At 39.4% G+C, this 22,655-nt stretch overlaps 1 protein-coding gene across 4 annotated transcripts in view; it reads right to left on the bottom strand.

Annotated features, from left to right (window-relative positions):
- Positions 1-22,655, bottom strand: part of DIP2C (disco interacting protein 2 homolog C) — a 325,146-nt gene that overhangs the window by 38,477 nt on the left and 264,014 nt on the right. For all 4 annotated transcript variants that reach the window (XM_055708852.1, XM_055708854.1, XM_055708853.1 and 1 more), the window contains 7 exons: positions 18,968-19,091; positions 17,204-17,325; positions 14,396-14,507; positions 14,167-14,276; positions 11,283-11,413; positions 1,150-1,318; positions 42-212 (listed from right to left, as the gene is read on the bottom strand). In XM_055708852.1, the coding sequence (XP_055564827.1) occupies positions 42-212; positions 1,150-1,318; positions 11,283-11,413; positions 14,167-14,276; positions 14,396-14,507; positions 17,204-17,325; positions 18,968-19,091 (939 nt within the window). The remainder of the gene's footprint in view (positions 1-41; positions 213-1,149; positions 1,319-11,282; positions 11,414-14,166; positions 14,277-14,395; positions 14,508-17,203; positions 17,326-18,967; positions 19,092-22,655) is intronic.

Here is a 22,655-nt window from a genome sequence, read left to right on the forward strand (position 1 = left end):
TTCTTAAAATAATTTTGAGCTTAAGGAGTGAAAAATCTTACCTGCAAACATATTGCCAGGTTAACTCTACAGCCAAGTGATGTGCTGACAGCCCGTGGATGGAGACCAAGGTCTTTAAATAATTTTGAAAATGACTGAGTAAGAGCTATCCGAGGTCGTTCTTCAGCCACTACTACACATGTCCGTACACGTGAAAGGTCCAGTCCCCTTGCCTAAAAAGAAGTTAAAATGTAACAAAAGCCACAAATGGACAGATTTAATGAAAAAGTTAGTAGTACTTAAGTGTATTGTGATTCAAGAGGAATAGCAGAATACAGGCCAAGGTGCCAGTATAATTTACAACTTTCCTGGACGCCGGATGGCCAGATGACAGCCTAATAGCTGTAGAAGAGCAGACATACCTGCTTGTCATCTCAGTGTTAGCACATAGGAAGAGATGGGTATGCTAATTCTGAAGGGAGGCAATGCTATTTCCTAATATTAATTCAGAAAGCCAGTGAATAACAGCAAACAGGAAGCAGTGTCTAGCCTTAGAAAAGCTGATTAGGAAATTATTAAACGAGGATGGTTAAGGGCTGGAGACATTGTAAATATCAGTATCCTAAGATATAATTTATTTCAGTAGCATACTGGAAATTCTAGATCATTTCATCAATGTAACTGGCCACGTGGCTTTTAATTTTGGGGGGGGGAAAAAATGCCCACCCCATACAATGACAACCCACTTAAAACAATACAGTACTTTTAATAAGTGATTATTGAACTACAGGGGCCAAAACCAAACTAGTACTTCATACAATCAAGGAATTCATAAAACATAATATTCAACATAATATTCTTCGGGTCTCTTGCACGTTTACAACTTTGTTTTCCAACACTTGCCTATCAACATAGGCTGCAACACAGAACAGAAAGCTTAGGTAAATAAAAGCCTTCCCTTGATGTTTAAAAGCCTCGGGATCTGAAAGAGACTGACTGATATTCGAGTATAGACTTTGGCACGGAATAACACAGGTTCTGCAGAAGCTGCCCTCGCCCTCCGATGCCTTTCTCTCGCTGCAGACATTTAGCACAGCCCTTCAGGGCAGGAAGGGCTCTCAAACCCCACCCTGCAGACGCCAGTTTGTGCAGGACAGCAGAATTACTCACCTTCAGTGACTCTGTTTGCGAACCGAGTCCCTTAGTACAAAGCTCCATGACTGAATAGGAACAAAAAGTGTCTCTCACTTTGTACTGACTCACGGCAAGAAGCCACAGAGCAGGATTTGTCTCCAGTTCTGAGGGGGGAATCAAAATAGACTGGTGTCCTGAATAAACGCTGTAAAGACACAAGATTCGTTAATGCATGCTAAATGCCTCCCCCCGCAGATGTTAATACAAGCTATGGGGTACTAGAATACAAAGTTTATCACAGTGCTGGATGAACCATGTAAAGTCTCACAGTGCTCTACAGGTCCAGCAGTTTAACGTGAAGTTTAACTGGTTTTTGCTTCAGAGTCTACGAGGAATCATGAGGAATGCAGACAGAACATGCTCCTAAAATACTAATTTATTCAAAATGCCTGTAGACTTTGCTGTTAGAACTGTACTGAAGAGAGCAAAATAGCTTGGTTATTAATGGTGCTAATAAACAGTATTATAATATCAACAAAAATTATGTGTTGCTGACAAATAATTAAGATTGGGCAATTACCATTTTAAGATACCTTGATTAGAAGAGTACTTGATTACTTAATATGGAAATAACCTCTCTCCTGCTGAGGCAAGCAAGAGGTTTGCAATCACTTTCAAGGAGTAAACTTGGCCCCAATTTAACAATCCTTGTGGCTTCAGATTTCTTCTGTGGAAGTTTTATGAACTTTTAAAACCCAAATATACTACCTCTCTTGTTTACTGGATACCCTGTGAGTATAAGTGTTAAGAAAAGACACTTATCAGGGTCCCTGAAGGAAACAATTCTGTCCGAGCTAATTTCCCTGGTACCAAAGATTGTCCCCAAGGGAAAAAAGTATTCCCAATTTGATTTTATTTCCCATGGGTCCTATGTTGTTCATTCATCTCAGACAGGCAGATTTACCATCAATTTTACAGTTCCTTCACATCTTAATTTGTGATTTGTAGCTATATCAAATCAGAATGGTCATAGCATAAAACCCCCAACACAGAAGTTCTGAGAAAGGACCATAAAGCCCCAGAGATTTATGACGCACATGGGAGAAATTAATTTGTGACTTGAAAACTTGAAATGCCGGCTTGGTAAAGTACAGCTGACGTTTTCAAATCCAAGTGCCCGAGGTAAGACACGAAATGGAACTTTAATTTCAGGAGTACGAACATCTCTCTATAACTAACACACTTTTGCAGTTCTTGAAGATATGTTGCTCACTAGCTTCCCTCTTTGGTGAGTGCTCCCACTCCTCCCCCAAACCCAGGTGAGAATGCTTTCAAAAGCTGTGCAATTTAGAAGAAGGTTTGTGTGACCTGGATGCCTTTACTCGGTACAATAAAGGCATAAAAGGTGTACAAGCCCAGCCACAATGGCAGTTAATGATCCAAACAGTTTAGGTCTCTGCTGGAGTATGAGCCAGAGGTTGTCATGGAATATGTATGAACTACAGTTAAAATAATTTCATTTATCATACAATAAAAAAATTATCTTTGACTGCCTGTCCACATTTACACCACTCCTGGTGATTTATGACCAGTGACTTACTACAAATTGATCTGTTCTCAATATGGCTGACATAACGACTATAGCGCAGGATGGTCAAATGAAGCATTATGCTTTTATGTTGCTTTTACAGAATCAGAATAAAGGATGACTGAACCCTGAGCATGTGCTTTATAAACATTTGAAAAAATATGTTGGCAAAGTTACCTACGCCTGCAAGGAGTATGCCCTGAGCTCAAGTGACAGATCAAACCCAGCTAGGGAGTAGCAACAGTTTATACTATAAATACTACTACACTCTTTCTTTCTCAGCCAATTCTATTAAGTTTTTCAGAGAAGGCCGAAAGGTCTTAGTTCTTTGCAAATTTAAGGTTAGGGTCCCACAAACAATCAAGGTGTGTGGTATGTCTGGTAAATATCTAATTCTTACAAACAGGTAGCTGTAACCACTCGAGTAAGAACCTGGGATGGGCTGCAAACTGCATGAATATGGTACACAGAGATTCAGCATCAAAGCCTTCCCCCTGTCCCTAAACTCCTCTTGTTGATGCAACCAATAGCAGAAGAAAAAAAAAAAAAAGAAACAACAACTACAGAATAATAAACAAGCTGCCAGGGGATCAAATGTGGGAGAATTATTACTCAGAACCATATAAAGACCCCTTAAGTGCCACTTATTCAACATCCCAAAATAAAAACAAAATCAAAAGAACAAACTTTATCCCTGTACTGAAAAGTGCACACAAAAACTCCACAGTAATAAGGGAGGAAAAAGCTGTATTGCTTTTAGTGGAAAAAAACACAGATTTGATTCCAAGGAAATAGTCCAAAATGGTGGAATCTGAGAATATGGATTTATATCAAAGACAAATCTTTTCCCCCTCAGTAACACTAATGAGTGGGAGTGAACTGTCTACCTTTCTTGATCAGCTTGGGCTGGACAAGTAAGCAAGACGTTTGTATTTGCTTTTAACCTCCCACCAGCAGCCATGCAGCAAAGCATGAGGATCTGGGCAAAATAACCCCGTCTTCTCCAGACTGAGGGAAACAAAAACCCTTACGATCAGACTTTGACTGAAAAATCACTCTGATTAGGCAGAAATAAATCAGATGTTGCTAGTACCTTTTCTGATCTTTATGATCCCTAAGAAATACTAAAGAGTCCAGAATTAAACTGTAGAGCAGCAGAAAATATCTAGCAGGAAGGAAACTTTCTGTGGTGCAGAACCTCAGATGTGTGTTGCTCTCGTCCATAGTACATACATCTACAGAAAGATACCACGCCTGGAAACTTGATGACCAACACAGGCTTTGGCTACCAAGCTACGGTTTAATAAACCACGCTTATCAACTGATTTGCTAGAGCAGCTGGTGGAGCTAGAAGACCTACAAAGACATATGTCTGGGGTGAACGTGCCAGTTCCAGAGCTGAAGTGGTTTGCAGCACCCAGCTGCCACTATGTCAGTCATAACTTGGCTCACCTCCTTGAATCAACTCAGAAGCATTATGCAGGTTTTGTGAATCACTCCAAGCAACAAAATGTTCCTGGTAGCTGCACATCCTTGCAAATCCGCATATTTTATACTTCCATGTTGACCCCTGCGAAGCTGTATGTCACCAATGTTTTGGTGGAGAGAAGCTGAGGAAAAACAGCTACTCCCTTGTATAGCTGGTTGAAACATTTCTACAACTCTGGTGGTTTCGAATCACTGTTAGATGTTAGAGGGTGTTTGCTTAGTTTTAATGCCACCAGTCAAGCAGAGGACCACACACTTGAACAGACTGCAGCTGTGGAAGGCTGCTTTGGAGACGCTGGATATAGCTAGATGTGGTCCCAAACCTACTGGAAATTCTGTCAGTGCTGCCTCTGTGTAATTCTAGGTATGGTAGAGATGTTTGGTAGGCACATCTAGGTACGGTACATTCTAGATATGGTAGAGTTAATCCCGAAACTGAGGCGCTAAACAAATAGACAGTTACATCTCACCTTGAAACGTGATAGTCATCAAGAGATGATTAAGCTGTCAGCTTTGCTACTCTCATACTGGAAGCAACAAAACCATGGTGAACACTGTGGCATCAGGGGGATCAGATGGGATATTAGGAAAAGTTGGGGGTTTAAATATAAATTGTAGAAGCTAAAATTACCATTCTGAAATTGCAGCTATGTATGATATATTGGAGTAGGTGCAAGAATTCAGTTATATAAATATTGGGAAGGAACTGAAGCAAGATAGTTTCTTCCATCACTGTAGAAACCTACTGTCACAAAAGTAACTCTGTCTCCTGACGGAAGTCTTGTAACGGGAGTAGACACAGTGCAGAACTGCAGAGACTAGCTGACAGACCTGGACATCTGTTTATCAGTCTCCACCATTTTTAGGAAATACAAAAGGAGCAGACAAAAAAGACGACAAAAAAGGAGAGTGACTACAGAGCACCCCTGCATCATCTTGTCACGATGACATTTAGGATGCAGATGCAGAGTGAAATGCTGCGGTAGTTGAGGTGGGAGATCACCTTTTAGAAATGCTCTCTTCCTTTAGAGGACTGCAAAGCAATCGGGGGGAAAAAAGGGTATTCACATGGTGGACGAGTCTTGGATTTTGGCAGTAAGTGAAGAGCCTTGTCTGCCTGCACTAAGCAAGGGCTGCCCAAGGACAGGAACACTCCAGTTAAATGCACCAGGATGTATTTTGGTATGACGGCACCATCTGATCACAACACCGGTACCACCGCCTGCCAGGCTGTTTTGGCAGTGTACCTGGAAGGACATCTTGGCACTTAACTGTTCCACTGAATCAAAGATTTACCCCATGCTGTGCTGATGCAGATTAACAGTCAAGTCTGAGGTTTTATTATAGTTCCAGAAATTTCAGCAGGGCAATAAATGCTGACAAATGGCAACTGCAATTTGCAATTGCATTCTGGCAGGCTGCTGACCTGCCACTGCCCTTACTTTTGGAGTCCTTCTCAGGTGGTATCAGCTGAATTCCCACTTAACTGCAGGAGGCAGGTAGGTACTGCTGAGTCTTGTAAGTAGATGTATTTAGTTTCTGCATTTCTAGAGATAATACTTGGGATTTGGTGATGAGGGAGAGGTACGGGAACTGAGCAATTGCCAGAGCCCAAAATAGCTGAGTTGCCATGCCTATAATTCAAAGTCTGTGAAAAGAGTCTGCGTGTCGAGGAAACCCAAATGGGACTGAACAAAAGCCTTCACAATTAGCTGGACCAGACCTTGTATGAAGGACAGTAGAGGTCACAGAGCAGAGTATTTGTGCATATGTCTGCCCTAGGCTTCACAGGACTTGGGCCAAAATTAAATCTTCAGTTCTGCTGCAGACCCACTACACACACCGAAAAGGGGCTTTTGGAGAACAAGTAAAGGACTTCGCACTACCTGCAGAATCCAAGATGTGCAGCTGGCATACAGTGCACTAGCAGCAAGACTGAACATGGTAAGCAGATAAGCAACCAGTACTGAAGAGACACAGGTATCTCACAAAGAAGTTTAACTAATGCACAGTGAAAGACATTATTGCATCAGGCACACAGATTTTCCCCAAAAGGAAAAGATCTCACCCATAAATCTTGATAGGCTTCCGGTGCTGAGAATAGGTCCAGTCTTTACAATTTCCACATCAGAGTACTGGGAGCCGGCGAAAGTGGTGCTCCAACCCAGCACTTTGCTGTAACTCAAGCTCTGGTGCTGGTACTCCAATCAGATACCCCCAAGTCACTGGTTCCCACTGAAATGGCAGTATTTTGTCCCTGTAGTGCCTGCACCACCTGCTGGGACAGTGTTGTCTGCCCAGAATGACAGCCAGAGGTTAACTCCAACTTCTCATCACTGGCACGTCTTCAAAAGGCCTTAGCCTCCCCCTTCCAGAGACATGTTTCAGCAATCTCTGAGCCTGACAAGGGAAGCTTTCTTAACACGGGTCCAGGTTGCTCCAGGGCACTTCTGAACTGTTATGTAGCTTTTTATTGGAAAGTGTGTTGCTGACTGCTCCTGAGCACAAACACATCACCTGGCAGCACCAGGAGTGGGAATCATACACTCTGTGGAACTGGAGTGCTCAGGGCCACTTCAACACAAAGTCCCTTTATCTAAATACGTAAAGCAGGTGAGCAAGTGCTAAAAATTTGGCCACTGTTTCTATTTCGTATTGAAGAAAAAAGAGAGATGTCTTGCCCTGCATGGAGGACAGCCTGAGGTAAACTGGAGGATGCAGATGGCAGTGCCATTTCTGTTGTCACTGGCATTAGAGACATCCTAAGGCTGAATGCATCCAGCTCAGTTCATTATAGCACAGTTTGTAAGCCCCTGCTCAGACCTGAGGACCACTCAAGTGGTGTCTTAGCAACACTCCCCCCCTTGTCCCAGCTACTGCCCCACGTACTGGCAGGTCTACAGAGAGGTGGAGTTAGTCAGTCTGTCAGCGCACCTCAGAACTTGCATATCAAGGTAACTCAGGGCTTTCAGCTGCCCTTGAACCTTCTAGACTTGAGGCAGGTTTAACAGACCTATAGTAATGTGGAAGAAACGCAGATTGCCTCTTTCACAGATTGCCACTGGCTAAAGACTCCACTGGAAACAGGCACATGGCATTGTGTGGACAGATGCACCTTTACATTCCCCTGCCCCGCTTACACACTTCACAAAACAGGAGAGAGATGGTTATGTTCATGTCCTTCACTTCCCATGTCAGAATTACCCTTTTCCGGTGTGGCATTTAGGCTTCTTTATGCAGTCTTACCTTTAATTTGCTATAAATAGGCTGAAATTGTGTGAAATGCTCATGCCTACCAGATATCTTCAAGTTTGCCTGAAACCCCTAACAATAATTAGTTAGTTGTAGCACACTAAAGTTTTCTAAAATTCAGTTCTCATGTTAATGCGGCAATTCCTTGCTTACTTCTTGCACAGTTCCACCTGTTCGGTTAATAAGAAACCTTGCAGTCTCTTGCTCCAGAAGCTCTCTGGCAGCAAGGCTGGGGACTTAAGCTTGTGGCTACAGAACAGAGACAGCAGGAGCAGGACAGGAGAAAGCCACTTTGCTGCACCTTACCTGGAAAGCCTTCCCAAGATCACTTTATAGCATTCATGCCATTTTTTATGTAGCTACTGTGGACTTGAAAATTCAGTTATTTTAAATCCAGACTGAGTCTTACTGACTTGCACTATTACAATCTCACTTTGTGAGAATATGTATAAAATTCATTATAAATTATGAATGTACTTCATTTTAATTTGAGCAAGGACAATTCTATCTTCCAGTAGTAAAAGCGGAACTGCAATATGGGTTGGCTTAGCTGGCCTAAAATGGAGGGAAAATTCTTATTCTATTGCACCATTCAGCAACTATCGATGAAATAAATCCTCACTAACAAAATGCAGAATGCTCTATTCTGCCCCACAGTGAGCACCACTAAGATAGGGACATCTTAATTTCAGGAAACATTTTTGAACAATGAGATTTAGTATTGATTTTTTTACATTGGAGGACACTTTTATTTTTTTTCTTTTAAAGAATGTAATAAATTTTAAAATGTAATGCAACCCAGGTCAGAATACCAGGATCACCCTCTTAGAATGGAGAAATGACATCATTAAAGAGAAAAACACAAAAATAAGGTATTCTTTTATTGAGCCATTAGTAAGAACCTGTTAAAATTAGTAAGTTTGGAGTTTGTGAACTCACAACAGGGCTGATGACTGCTGCCGCACCCAGGACGTGCTGTTCAATGACAAAGGTTCCAAGGAAACCCTGCTGGAGCATGCAGCCAGTTTAGAGGCAACATGGTAAATTCCATTTTTTAAAAAATGTATTGCTCTGCTTTGCAAGGTTTCTTTTCTTTATTATTTCATGCCCTTTAGGTCATAAAATAATAAATTTTTTTTAAAATAAAAACTTTGCAAAACTATGCAATATATTCTAAACTTACCAAAGGGCTCCATGCTCCAGCAGCTTTCCTAAGTAGCTTTGACCTCACAGAATGGGGCATTCTGGGGCACCGCAGTGGAGCAGCCCAGCACAACGTCTAAGCACCTACAATGGGGGATAAAAGGTTAGTTTTTCTTTTATTCCTTAGTCAATGCCTCCTTTGGTCTAGTTAATAAAGGGTTTAAAATGTACTTGTCATTTTAGCTGCACCCAGCACAGGAGGTTGCTTTCTCTTCCTGCTGGGCTCCTAAAATGTTAGTTCCTATTTAACGCTCAAAACCCCCTAGCTGATCAAAAATTGAAGATCTAACTTCATTTGCATATGCCATTAGAAGTATTAATTTAGTTAGTGGGAGTGGTGACACAGAATCATACTTTACAGTAGAATCCTCTGAGGTAGAAATCTGGGCTGTGAAATGTTGGGGAGGATTTATGTTAAGCTACAAAGAGTAAAATGCAAACTTGCAAAGCTTTAAGTTACAAAGAGTCCAATAACATCCACAATGTATTTTTTGCTATCACATCCAATAATACTAATTTCTAAAATAGTAATGGAAATTAAGTTTGTAAGTGGAATTAAGGGAGCTGTATCTGATGTCAGATTTCTCTAAAAGACAGTCACAATTCAAGCAACCTGCAATTTTTCTGGTTTTATAGGAAGAGGACATCAGTGGCAAGGAAGAGATTGACATGATGGTTCATGTTGCTGGCCTGATCTCAGTTCCTTCAACTCCCTCACTTCTTTTCTCTTCTTTGAAAATGGTATAAAATTTTCTATTCCTACTACAAGCTACAGACAAGCACAGACCTTGATTGATTGCTTTCTCCCAAAGGCTTGCTGCCTTAATTCACCTGCCAGACATAAAAAATCTTCTTCTCCTAAAAGGCTGAATATTAGCAGTATTGGTAAGGACCTAAGGGCAGCAAATGCTTATTTGTTGCAAATACGGTTCTGGAAGAACCAAAAATTCCTGTATTCACAAGAGTCATGAGCACCACAAATTACTTGGATTTTGGACAGGTCAATATTTATCTGTATTTTATGGCTCTATCGTGATGGTGCATGGAAGTTATTCTTGGATGCTCCATGTATCAACATTATTCCATACAATAATACACTCCTCAGCTGAACTCTCCTGTGGTGCTCTCAGCCCTTCCCTAGTCTCACTGAATGCACCATTGCAGATGTGGCTTAGTTCCCAGCCTAAACAGTGTTGACATCAGGACATGCTGGAACTCATATGCCTATATAAAAAATTTTCTTAAAATTTTAAAAATCCTAAAAAAAATCAGCACTTAAAAGAATTAACTTAAAAAGAGTGATTTGTTTAAAATTTCAAAATTTCTGAAAGGTGTCTTGACATTTTTTTTGTAGCCTCAATATTTTTATTTATTTTTGTGTTGGGGAAATAAGACATTGGAAAGAAATGATTTTTCAAAATGAAGAAACCTCTAATCCCTACATAAAATCTGAAACAATATCAAGACAAGTATAGTTTAAATCAAGAAAGGCTGATCAAGAATGAGTAAGATAATACTGTTAATCTTAGGCCCATTTAATATTTAATAAGAAGTATTTTAAAGGGGCAAAAAACCAGACCAATAGCCTTCCTTCAAATAAACAATAATCACTGAAAACAAATTGTTGCAGTTGCTTCCTTCAGGTATTTAATAAATTGGTAAAATTTTATCCAGGGTGTGTATATAATATATATAAAAATATATATAATTACATAAATATATATATAATTATAATTATTTTTTATATATATATATATCTATAGATAGATAGATAGATAGATAGATAGATAGATAGATAGATAGATAGATAGATAGATATGTAATCCAAAGTATTTCCCTGGATGATCTTCATTTTTGTAACTAAAACCAGCAGCACTGCTAGTGCCAAAGAATTTCCTATGGAAGGAGCAAAGATGTCAGACTTCTGTGACGCTGAGATGTCTTCATAAAAATGTGTTCCATTAACATTCCAATAGCTCTTTCCCCTTGCCTCTGCATCAACCCAGAAGACTTAAAAAAAAATAATCGACAGAACTGTTTTCAGTGCTGAACTGTAACTTCCCTGGAGTATAGAGACTGACAGAACTGTTAAATTCCTAAACTCCTTGTTAAAGAAAAAAGCTGATTCACATTTCACTAGAAATGCCTTTTTCTGACAGCTTTGGTACTGCCATAGAAGTATCCTGCAAGAAAACATACTTCCATGTCTCTGCAAAAATCACATCCATAAGTCCCACAAATGAGGAAGTCCCCAATATCTACTTGTGCTTTCGGATTAGAGAATAAAAAAAGAGTACATCACGAAACCACTTCCTTGAGGTAGTATTGGTAGAGCTCTGTCTTCATCAAACAAAACTAGCCAGACTCTGCAGAGACAGCAGTAAAACAGCAGGAGGTCAATGAGCAGCCTTTTTGATGCTCTGCACTTGTAAGTCTAAATACCTACGGCCATGCCCCGCTCAAAGAAAGCATATTCTCCGTACAGCACTCTCCATACAGCTTCCAGCAATTCCAATTGCCTATGTGAGTCCCAGAGGAACTGTCTGTTCTTCCTGTCCTTTTATGATTCACATCATCCAGTTTGTTGTGTTATAGTACAACAGAAACAGTATTTTAAAAGGTTGAGAAGAAATCTCACCTGCAGAGGCACCAGAGGACAAACCCAAGTCCACAGTAGGGGTCCAAGCAGATAGCAACTTCTCTGGAGGGATAAAGCTCACACTGCAGCTTAATAGAACGACAAAAGGCACTAGTGGCTGCATGAGACATCTGAAAGACAACAGCAAAGTAATTAAAATGATCGACTATGTCATTCAGAAGGCTCATTCCCAAACTGCGCCAAGTGCTTAAATCAGTTACAGGATAAAGAAAACAAATAAATATTGATGTTGTGCTCTATGTAAACACACGTGTAATTTATATCTAAGGAAGCATAATTCTCCTTCAAGAGGGCATCCAAATAACTGTGAAAGGGGAGGGGAGACAGAATGAATAAGTTTGAAGTGATTTAGGGAGAAAGCTGTGAGTGGTTTAAGTATGTGCTCCGAGCTTTATGCAAAGCTAATGATAACAAGCTAAATTTTCTGCAAGAATAAAGGAATAAATGACTGCAGGATCTCAGTGAAGTATTTTGCTGATCATCAGTAATATATTTCTAAGTACACGTTTCATAGTACAATAAATAAAAAATGCCAATGCACTTCTTAAACTGAAGAGGATTTTGCATGTGAAAAGGTACTAAGGACCTCATAATTCATTGATAAAGACCCTTGGTAAAGTTAGTAAAGTTTCTGTAAAATGTCTTCATGTTATCCAGCTTCTAACTGAGAAACAAGCTCTTAAAATCTTGGTAGGAAAGCTCTCAGAGATAAAACATGCAGAAAATAGAAACAACAACAACAAAAAAAAGATCAAAGGGAAATTCTGAATATTTTTCTATGTTAGGGTGTTTCCCACACTCACCCATCTTGGCTTAGAAGTTCTAACTACAGCGGGGACAGAATTACATCGTTCAATCTTTGTCCTCTTTGTTAATAACAAAAAAGAGACCTATGTTAGAAATACAGCCTGGATAGGATTTAACTCATCTAACCTTTGATCTCTGCCACATACTGAGCTACCTGCTTTATATACTGTTAGAGTCAATGGAGTGGAACAGGCACTTGGGAGGTAAAATTTATTTGATCTTAAGGTAAATGGGAATAAAGCTCCAGAAGTGACTTTGTCTCCACTGCCAACGCGAGCCATAACTGAGGCTGGACATGTTCCAAGTGATGAAAAAGGACAGGCTCAAAACAGGTGCCCATACGCTGTTAACTCTAACTCAATCAAGACTACTTTTTCACACAGGACCAAACTGAACTCTACAAGTCCAGAACTAGTTTCATACTGTGAATTTTTGCACCACACTGGGTGCAAACTATTGAAAAAGTTCAGAGTAAATGTAACTGGAATCTACTACTTCCAGTGATTACAAAACAACAGCTTTTCAGAAGCCACATAAATTGTTTAGCCATCTTTATAATTTAGCATCACTGTGTTATCAATATAAGCCTTGTGACTCTTACGATCCTTCTATCAAAAATTAATCACTAGTGATGATCTAGTAGATGGTAACTGTTTACACAAACCTGCTGAGTCAGTGATCAAGAGGCTTTTTGACCCAGATATCAGAAGTTAATTAATTCCTTGACAGATTTATCTGCATTTCCCTTTAGCCACATTAAGAAAAAGTTTGTCGACTTGCCCTGCCTTTGACCATCTTTGAAACTCTCCAGAAATGGACTCTGCATAGCTAGTAGTCATTTCTGCAAGTCTGATAAGGTGGGATTCAGACCTGATTTAATATTGATGACTGCATCTGAAACAATCATTTAAGGCCCCCTTTAGAAGAAATGAAGACTTATGTGACATTCACCCCACTCAAAAATAGATGTTTCAGGCAACTCAGATAAATTACACCCTAAAAGTCCCTGCTTCTCTCTGTTGTCTATTGAGGAGTCAAATGACCAGTCCACATATGTAGGCATTGTAGCTATTTGAAGTTAGATGAAAAGAATCTTCCAGATGAAATGAATCCTCCAGGAGTGTCCAGTATGTGACCATCAGCCAGCTCAGCCATTTAACTGTCAGTTGACTTTGAGCTGGCCACTTCACCACTCTGTGCTTCAAATTCTCCATCTGAAAACTGAGAAAATGATGCTTTCTTTGTTTATAAAGTATGCTGACAGCTTCTGAAAATAGATGGATGATGCCAAAGAGTATGAGGAATTCAATATAGGACATAAGTCTGATATGTCAGCAGAGATTGCTGAAGGAATCATAATCCTTGGATATAAACCAGACAGGCCTAAGGAAGTAAAAGGTAAGAATAAAAGAGTGATTTTGCCTCTGCCTGCGAGTAATATGTAAGTTAGCAGCTAGGTAAAACACTTTTGATGAATAGTGGCTAGGGGGTTGGAAAAAATGGTAGAACAGAGATTTAAAGAGCTCAACATGCCTGAGCTTATCAAACAAATGCATCAATTAATGTTTTACTGCTTAATCTAGTATTGTACCAAGTGAATATATCAGAGACATCAGCAGTTACCTCAATTGCATGAAGAAGAGAATACTGAAAACCAATAGCCAGTAACTGAGTTGTGATAAGGAGGAAACAATGAATGGGCACTGGAACAAGTAGAAAAAGGGTGACTAATTCTCATTTCCTTCATTAAATGGAACCAGTGGATGCATCAGTTGAAGAATGCTTCAGGCAGACAAGCTAGTAGTCTATCCACAGGGGTACTGGAATGAAATTTTTAGTCTGAGGAGGAGGAAAGGGGCTCAGTTCGCCACACACAGTACCATAGTGAGTACAGAAGAACTAATTTAATGTTAACGGAATCAAATAATGACAGCAAGGTAGGAAGCAATTCAATGTCTACTACCAAAAATCAGGAGGAGTTATAAATCAGGAGCAATGTACCACCTGCCAGCCAGGAGTGACAGCAGGAATGCCAGCTTTAACAGCAAGTCCCTACCTTTACCCCTGCTAGCATGCCAGTTGTGGAGACACTGAAGTCAAGGTAAGCAAGCATTTCAGGGTTAGAAGGTTTGTAGATCTGTGCAGGCCGCTTCTTTGGCAAATCGTCTAGTGAAAAGAGAGAAAGAAAATGTGTGTATCTTACTCCCACGACAGATAGACCTCTGAGTGCTTGACAAATACAATGATAAAAGAAGACACAGAGGTCCCCTAGCCTTAGTACTCACCTGTATCTAGTACTGGAGGCCATGTTCTGACATCCACTGCTGCTGCTGCCTCTCGCGACCGTAACAATTTACATATTAATTGTGTAGTCATTAAGCAGGCAGAGCGGCTCACCTAGGAATTTAAGAAATAAATAATAACGCAATGGGATACTGATTAATTCTCCCATGAAAATGAGCCAGATCATGATTTATTTTCTGCCAGAACAGGACACAGGTATATTAGCCTTATGTTTTCCAATCAGGAGGTAGAAAGATGCACAAAAAATGCAGCTCACAAAGCAGACAAAGTCATGTGAGTTTTACAAATTACATGAAAATAGCACTTTCAGAAGAGCATTGTAATGAAACTGAAGGCACCTTAATAGTGAGAATGTGCTTTTCCAACACATTATATCAGTTATGAACCCAGAATGCCAGTGCACAAGACTATGACCAAAACACGTCCTATGTGATGGTAATATATCTTGGTTGATAAACAATATTTTCACATAAACCAAAACCTAGCCTGACATTTATATGAATAATTTTACTATCTTAAGTCAATTTTATGTTAGCCATATATTTCCAGTTCTTGTGCTAGTGATAAACCACTGGGAACTCTTCTGATATCAGCATGAGTAGCTCTAAACCAGAAATTGTGCAAATGGCACTAAGAAATGAAATGGTGAGTTTACTGCAAATACCATCTGCCCTGAATTTTAGATGACACATGCTGAAGGTATTCTCCTTCTAGATTTGCTATTTTAAAAAAATCATAAGTAGCAACTATAATAATATTTCTCACTGATTACAAAAATTAATATATTTAAGGAAATATTCAGACAAACATAAACATGAACACTATTAATCACTGAAGGTGGTACAGAGGACAAACTGAAAGGCAGCATCATTATTCTTTTCCCTGAACTTTGAGAATCTGTGCAAAAATTGTTAAGAGTATTTTTTTCTTTAAGGACTCTGAAACATTTCATTGCACACTGAATTGCCAGTGTTCAACCTAAGGAAATCAATAACCATATGTACACTAAATTTTACCATGGAGCAGAAAAGATCAGCTTCTGTTGACAGTAATCTCATGAAGGTCAACTTTATAGAGCACGTGAGGAAATCAGGAGCATAGAAATACTGACCCAAGCTCTATTTACTTCCTCTAACCCCATGATTTTCCTGAATGGACAAACTAAATACTTCAAGCTAAAAATGAAAACAAATGAAGCCATTGCAGCATCCCTCAATGCAGTCATGTCACTGTCATGGCAAGGAAAGGCAGTTCTTATGTAGTTAATCTTAATCTATGAAAATCTTGATTTGGGACATATGAAGCAATAAAACAAAAGGAATTTCAAGAGCTGGTGGTTACCAGATGTCTCAGGAATTACATTATGTGGTATATCAGGAGGTTCACTAAAATACAGAATGTCTGTGCCTGGATAATAGCAATTCAGAGGTAAACATGTAGGGATGGTAGGGCTGATGGAAAGGAGAAAGAAGTTATCCTAGCTACAGGGTAGTAGCTGCTCTAGATGGGGCTCAATAATGCTCAGTTGTGTTTTACTACTACCAGTTCATCACCAGGACACAATTATGTAGGCCAAATTTTACTCAGAAGTCATTCTTACTGACTTCAAAAGATGCTGTGTAGATATATAGCATGTCAGAGCAGGCTTTTGACTCCATCACATCAGGAAACTTGTATGGCTGAATTGGCAATGAAGGAAATGCCTCAATACTTTGATTTCTACAAGGTCATCCCTCTCCAAAATGAAAGAAAATCTTGTGTAAAACAGAGCTGAGAGGATTTTAAGTCAAACTGGCATTAGTCAACATTTCATTTAGTCTATCGAAGGGACAATGATTACAAGGCAGATTAGACCTGTCCTAGTTTTTCATCATGAAACCAAACAGTTATAGTTTGGCTATTAAACATCAAAGGAAAAATGAAACAACACATTTTACATAATTTCTATAATTTCAACAACTGATACTTAAAAACTGTGAAGGCCAAAACACTAAAAAATGAGAAACCAGGGGACAATAGGACTATTTCTCATACCTCTACTGATCCTCTGTGGCATCCGATGCCATAAGGAAAGTCACAAATTATAACTACCTCTAGTAGTTATTACTTGAAAATATCAGCATTAATTAGAAATGTTAGTATCATGTTTGTTTCAACTTGTTTTTTCAGAGGCTCAGAATTCCATTCAATAGATTAGAGACTGCCAGATATAAAAGGTTATCTCTTGGCAATCATTTTATTTCCCTCAGCAACAAGCACAGCGAACTTATTATGTGCAACAAAGTCTAAACTTCAACAGATAAAACCAAAATATCAAAAGAAAGCACTGAATGAAAAACTCCCAGTAACACTTCTCTGGATGAAACAAAGTACCATCTTCACAAGAGAACTTTGAAATTGCTTCAAACTGTGAAACAATTAGATGTACAGAGCTGAGCACAAATCACCATCGGGTCAACTAAGCTTTCCACTGGGATTTTTCTCAATGGTCAGTGTAGTGTTGCCAGGTGAGGAATCCTACCATTACTGGCATACAGCTAAATACAAGAAAGTACTTCAAATGTATTTCTTGAAAGGAGTAGCATAACTGAGGCAAAAAGTGACAGTGGAAGTCAGAAGGCTGTGTGCTGCCAAGCAGTGTTGACTCTGCAACACACTGAAGTCCTGAATCTTTGGAAGGAATACAACTCTTCAACCTGCATCCCCACTCAGATCAGTTACCATTTCTAAAGAATACACAAATCCATTGTTCATCTAATCTGCTTGTGCACTTTCAGGTGTCTGCTCACCTCCACAATCATCTTCACTGTAGGTAACGTGGTAGCTATGTTCTGGGGATGCGGAGGTCGAACCGTTATTGGCACACAGCCTGCATACAGGCATCCATAAAATGCGGCAATCAGGTCTATTCCTGCATGAAGAACAAAACAAAAATCCTCCCCTGAAAATCAAATCATTTAATCACAGACACCCATGTCAGCATAAATATTACTTGAAACTCAACTCAGAAGGTTAAATGAGCGACTAAGCCCTTTAACAGACTTCTTTTTTAGCCCCTTGTCAGTATTTGTTCAGCTTCACTGATTCCTTTCAATCGTACTGTTCTTCTGAGCATGAAAAACCAAAGGCAACACACAAAGCTGCCAGCAGATATCATCATTTAGGCGAATTCCACTTTATGAACTGGAAGTAACCTGTTAAAATGACTGATTTCTACAGATTAATTATCTTCCTAAATTTACATTTATAGACAAATGAGAGTCTGCAAGAAGAGGGATGCCCCAGAAAAAGGATGAGGTAGAATGATGCCTGTTCCTATAAGCTGCAGAAAGAACATCTGGAGGTTTCATTAAATACTCTCTTTCTCATGTCATTTTAAACCTCAGATATGCAGCTTTGACTTATCTACCTGAAATTTTACAGTAAAAAAAGGAGTAATGATTTTGAAATCCTGCTTCTAATATAAAATTAGGTGTTGTTCTATATAAATGTTGACTGCAGGTGACAGATTGTGGACAGCACACTCTCTAAGGAGGCTGAACAGACAACAGCACAAAGATCTGTTGAATACTGTTGTTTGATAGCTCCCTGGTGCTGTACACAGGCTGTGATAAGATGACAATGGGCACCATTTTATTCTTTCAGTGGAAAAGGATCTGCAGTACTGGTAGGTTATTGTTCCGTCAATAAAATGTTTTATTCATGGGAACTGAAATACAGAAAAATACCGAAAATACAAACTTACGTTTAAAATATTAGTCTTCTTTTGTGAAGACTTTTTCATGTTAACCATTGAGAAATTACTCCTATAAAGATTTTAACCCGTAGCTTGCAGCTCTTACAAACCAAATGTCACAAAACAGAGCTTAAATCAGACTGTTTATTTCACCAACACACATGAAAAGCTAAACACAACCAACCAGCACTGGATCAGAAATAAGTTCAAGCAAATGTCAAACATGGTACTGTTAACACGAGCTTAACGTTTTTACGTCAAAGGATGAAAATCCAAGCCACAGAGAGCCATCTAGGGTAAAGATCTATAGAGAAAAGAGTGATTATAATTTGGATTTTCTTGATAATCTGTTATTTATTCTTCATACTTCTACTCTAAAAAATCATGGGTTACTTCTTAGGTATTGCTGCTTTATCTTTATGAAATGCAGCACTTCCAAGAGGAAATTCAACAGGTGAATCTAAGAACAATCAGCAGATGGAATATTTTAGCAGAAAGTGTGTGCTCATAAAATAGCGTATTTCCAGCAAATTAAAAGAAAAGCAGCAATTAAATTTGACTGCTTATAAAAGACAGGTTTTAAAACCACAAGTTATTCTTAAACTGAACACAAAGAAATAATATCTATGTGCACATGCTAAAAGAAATTCTTTTAAATACGTTTGACTAAGTTCAAAGAAATGCAAGCAAGGAAAATATTTTGTGTTTTACCAATTAACATCATTTACAGGTTGCTACCATCACCAGTGTAGCACTGTCTAAAGGATCTTGATAAACTTTTGGGACTACCAAGGTACAGGACATGTCAGTTCTTTACCTGGTGGGTAAACCAAAGCCACATGGTCTCCATCTTGTAAATGTCCCCGTTCCATTAACATGACAGCTATCTTCTCAGCTCGTTTATGTAGCTGGACACATGTTAGTGAGTTGGCTATTGTTCCCTGCACAGGAAGAAAGATAAATATCACAGAAGACAATACAATGTGCTGAAACTCTTTTCCTCTGCACCTCAGAAGTTAACTAGATGAGGTGCAGCCACAATATGCCATACAATCAACTCAAATATGGAAACCTCCAGCCTTATTCCAAACTGTAGTTGGAAGGAAAAAAGATGTTTGTAAAGCAGAGGAACATTCTCTATTCCTTTCTCTGTCCCTTCTGCCCCCACCAGTGTGGTTGCTCTAATCAAGGGAGTACAGTAGTATGCTAATAGCCTGCCCATGTAACCTATACTTCCCTTGCTGCACAGGCAGCATTCCTGCTACAGCCAGGAACGTGCCTTTATGGTCTCAGCAGCAAACTGGAGAATCTGTGGAGAGCAATCCTGAAAATTGCACTTTGTTGTCTACACGCTGGAGTAAAGCCAAATGGCACAGCAGAAATAAAAGACAAGAGACAAAAGACACAGGAGAAAACAATACTTTGTGATGGGGAAAAGAATTAGCCTGGAACAAAAGCTAAGCAGATGCATATAAAAGAAATAGAGAAGAAAGGCATTCCTTGAATTTGAGCATGAAAAAAAAGGGGAAGAGACAACATACTACAGTTTGGCTTTTGGTACCACTTCAAAAAATGCTAACCCAAAAATATCAAACAGATACAGTGTTTTAAATTGGATGAGCATTACAGCTCTCACGCTTCCTAAATATATATACGTGTCTATGTATGCACACACACAAATACACATTTAGAGAAATATATACATCTCTATCAAAATATTCCCTATCACAGCTGACACCGCAGAAGAGAACTCTAAAAATGAACGTGCAGGACAGACTGACTGTGCCTAGAGCTGAGCTGGCCAGGTCTGGGCTGAGATAAAGGGACAGGGCAGTATGGGAAGGGCTACACCTCTGCTTGTGCGCCCGTTCTGTGGAAAGAGAGGATTTCAGACTCCGGAACTGTTGTGATACACCTGGCACCTATCACAAGCACTAAGTTCACTTAAAAATAGGGAGTCTGAAAAAACTGGTGTGTGTGCGTGTGTGTGTGTGTAAATATATATACACACGCTTAAAAAGAATAATGTATCAAAAATGCAGTGCAATGCAATCAAAAATATTGTATTGCTATCCTTATTAAGGGAGAAAGCAAGAAGGTCTACCGTTTTAAACAAATATTCTTTACACTCTATTTTAACAAGGCAAGGAATAATATTTGGCCTGGTTGCTGGCTTCTATCTACCATCCCCATCCCCATCCCCCCACTGCAGTATTGTTGACCACAAATTTCAGAGAGGAGAGAGCAGTTTGACAAAGGTCTAGTACTGGAAGTAGTGGCATGTTACCAGCATCACTTGGCATTCGCTAACTTAATTATAAACTGTCAACAAAGAGGACAATCCAACTGAAGATAAAAAGGACAAAGTCAGGGCTTAGCTTTCTTCTTCAGCATCTTCAGCAACCATACTTACTGAAAAGCAATTTTAATCAGTCTTCTGAACAATGCGGAGATCATTTCACTAAGAAAGCTTCCTCTAAAGACACATTAGACTATATGGATGCTGGACTGGAGATGGCTTCCATCTGTCCAGCCCTAAATATGGCCAAGGTCTGGGTGTCCTTGTCACTGTAGATCTGCCAGTAGGAATGTGCTTAAACTCTTCATTCCTTCTTTCAAGAAATTGCCTGTTTGCATAGTTATGGGAAGAAGGACCCTTTATATCCCCACATACATTAGAAGCACAGCCCTCACTGACAAAGAAAGGGAATTGCTGCAAATCACGTAAACTTAAGAAATCATTTAAGACTCCTGGCACTTTACATATGAACCAGTGGAAAGACAGTGTTTCTATGAAGTGCAGGGAAGGAGAATCCTGCTGTTGGACAAGAATCATTGGCAAGCACCAGGCAACTATTCCCTTTAGGTCTTTTATATGAGCTGTCCTGCACTGTAAAGGTGTTGCAATCCTTTGTGACACACACTAAAAACAATGTCCTGCGCTGATTTTGAAATATTCCAAATTCTCAGAAAGCTTGGGTTACAGGAAAACACTAATCTCAGTGGATTTCTATTAGTCATCCACTGCAAGATGCCTGGATGTTTTAGAACAAAGTGTACAGACAATGTGCACAGAAGAGAAAGAGCGAAAAGTCACAAACCAGAACTAAAATTCAAGATGGGTAATAAAACTTGTCTAGGTTAAGCCCCATCAAACTTGCCACTCCTTTCCATAAAATATTAAATCTCTCCTCTCCATGAAGCATTATATATCTCAAACAAATTTCACATGTTAAGATGCTCCACACCGAGAGTAGTGGTGAAACTGAATTTCAAAATTCAACTATTTCTCAATTCCATGTAATAATAAATTATTTTGTTAATCCTTGTTTTGCACGTTTTGTCTGTCCCTCCTACTGTCTGAACCCTTCTGCCAGCAGGGGAAGTCTGACTTTATGTAAAGCTCAAAAGCAACAGCCTGTGTGGAGGAGATGGGACATTACGTATCACTGACTCTCACAGCATCTTTGCTCCTAACTTACAGGCCAGAACAATGCACTAATTTAATGGTGTAATATAGAATATATAAACAGCATTACCTCTCAGGTTTTCTACTTTGCCACAGACAACTACATTAGTACTTTACCATTATCTGTCAAGTTGCACATGTTCACATAATGTGAGCTATTAATCTGGATTTAAAAAAGGTTATTTAATGACTTATTGGTAGCCTCAAACTGAACTTTGGTACCAGCACTGTAATCTGGGCTGGCAAAGCATACTCTGTAAACACAGTAGTGGTCATTTTGAAGAGGTTCACAAATTACTGGAGGTTTAAGAACCCACCCAAGTTGCGTAGGGACTACATGGGCTGAGACAACACCAGCTACTCCAGGGGGCCCAGGGGAGTAGCACTGTTCCAGGCCCCTCCTCTCCTGGAGACCCTCATACATTATGAATGTTTCCCAGTTTAGACAGATGTGCCTAGATGTATTGTGGTGGGATGGTTTCAAATCAGACTTTCATTCTCTACAGCAGTCTTGGGAATTACTGGTTTGTCATCTACAATCCTCTAGAAAGTCTGTATCACCTGCTCTTAGTAAAGACAAGTTCTGTACCACATGACATGCATTAATTCCTTTTTGATAAGCAATGAAATGCTGTGCCAGGTTGGCACCTCAGGTAATCTATGCACAGAGATTTATTAGTAAACCTCTGCAGCCCTGGATGGATTCTGGACATACTTCTCTTTACCTCCTTTCCCCATTCTCACACCCCTCCCAGATGGTTCAGTCTCAAAAGCAACAATCACTTTTTTACTTTGGGAAATGCTTTGATTTTGCCAAGGTTGTGCTTTTCAAATTGGAAATCAGGATGGTGAGCAGTATTAAATACTATACTACTCTTTGGTTTAGGAATGAACAGCATTAAGATAGATTTGCAGTGTCAGCTCACCCACAACACATATGTGGTGGAAAAAGAAATGAGAAATGTGTAAGGCATGCTGTCTGATACAAAAGCAATCTATATTTTGACAACTGGCAATGATTATTCTCTTTTTCTTT

This window comes from Falco cherrug, chromosome 4 (assembly GCF_023634085.1).
Source record: "Falco cherrug isolate bFalChe1 chromosome 4, bFalChe1.pri, whole genome shotgun sequence".
NCBI lineage: Eukaryota > Metazoa > Chordata > Aves > Falconiformes > Falconidae > Falco > Falco cherrug.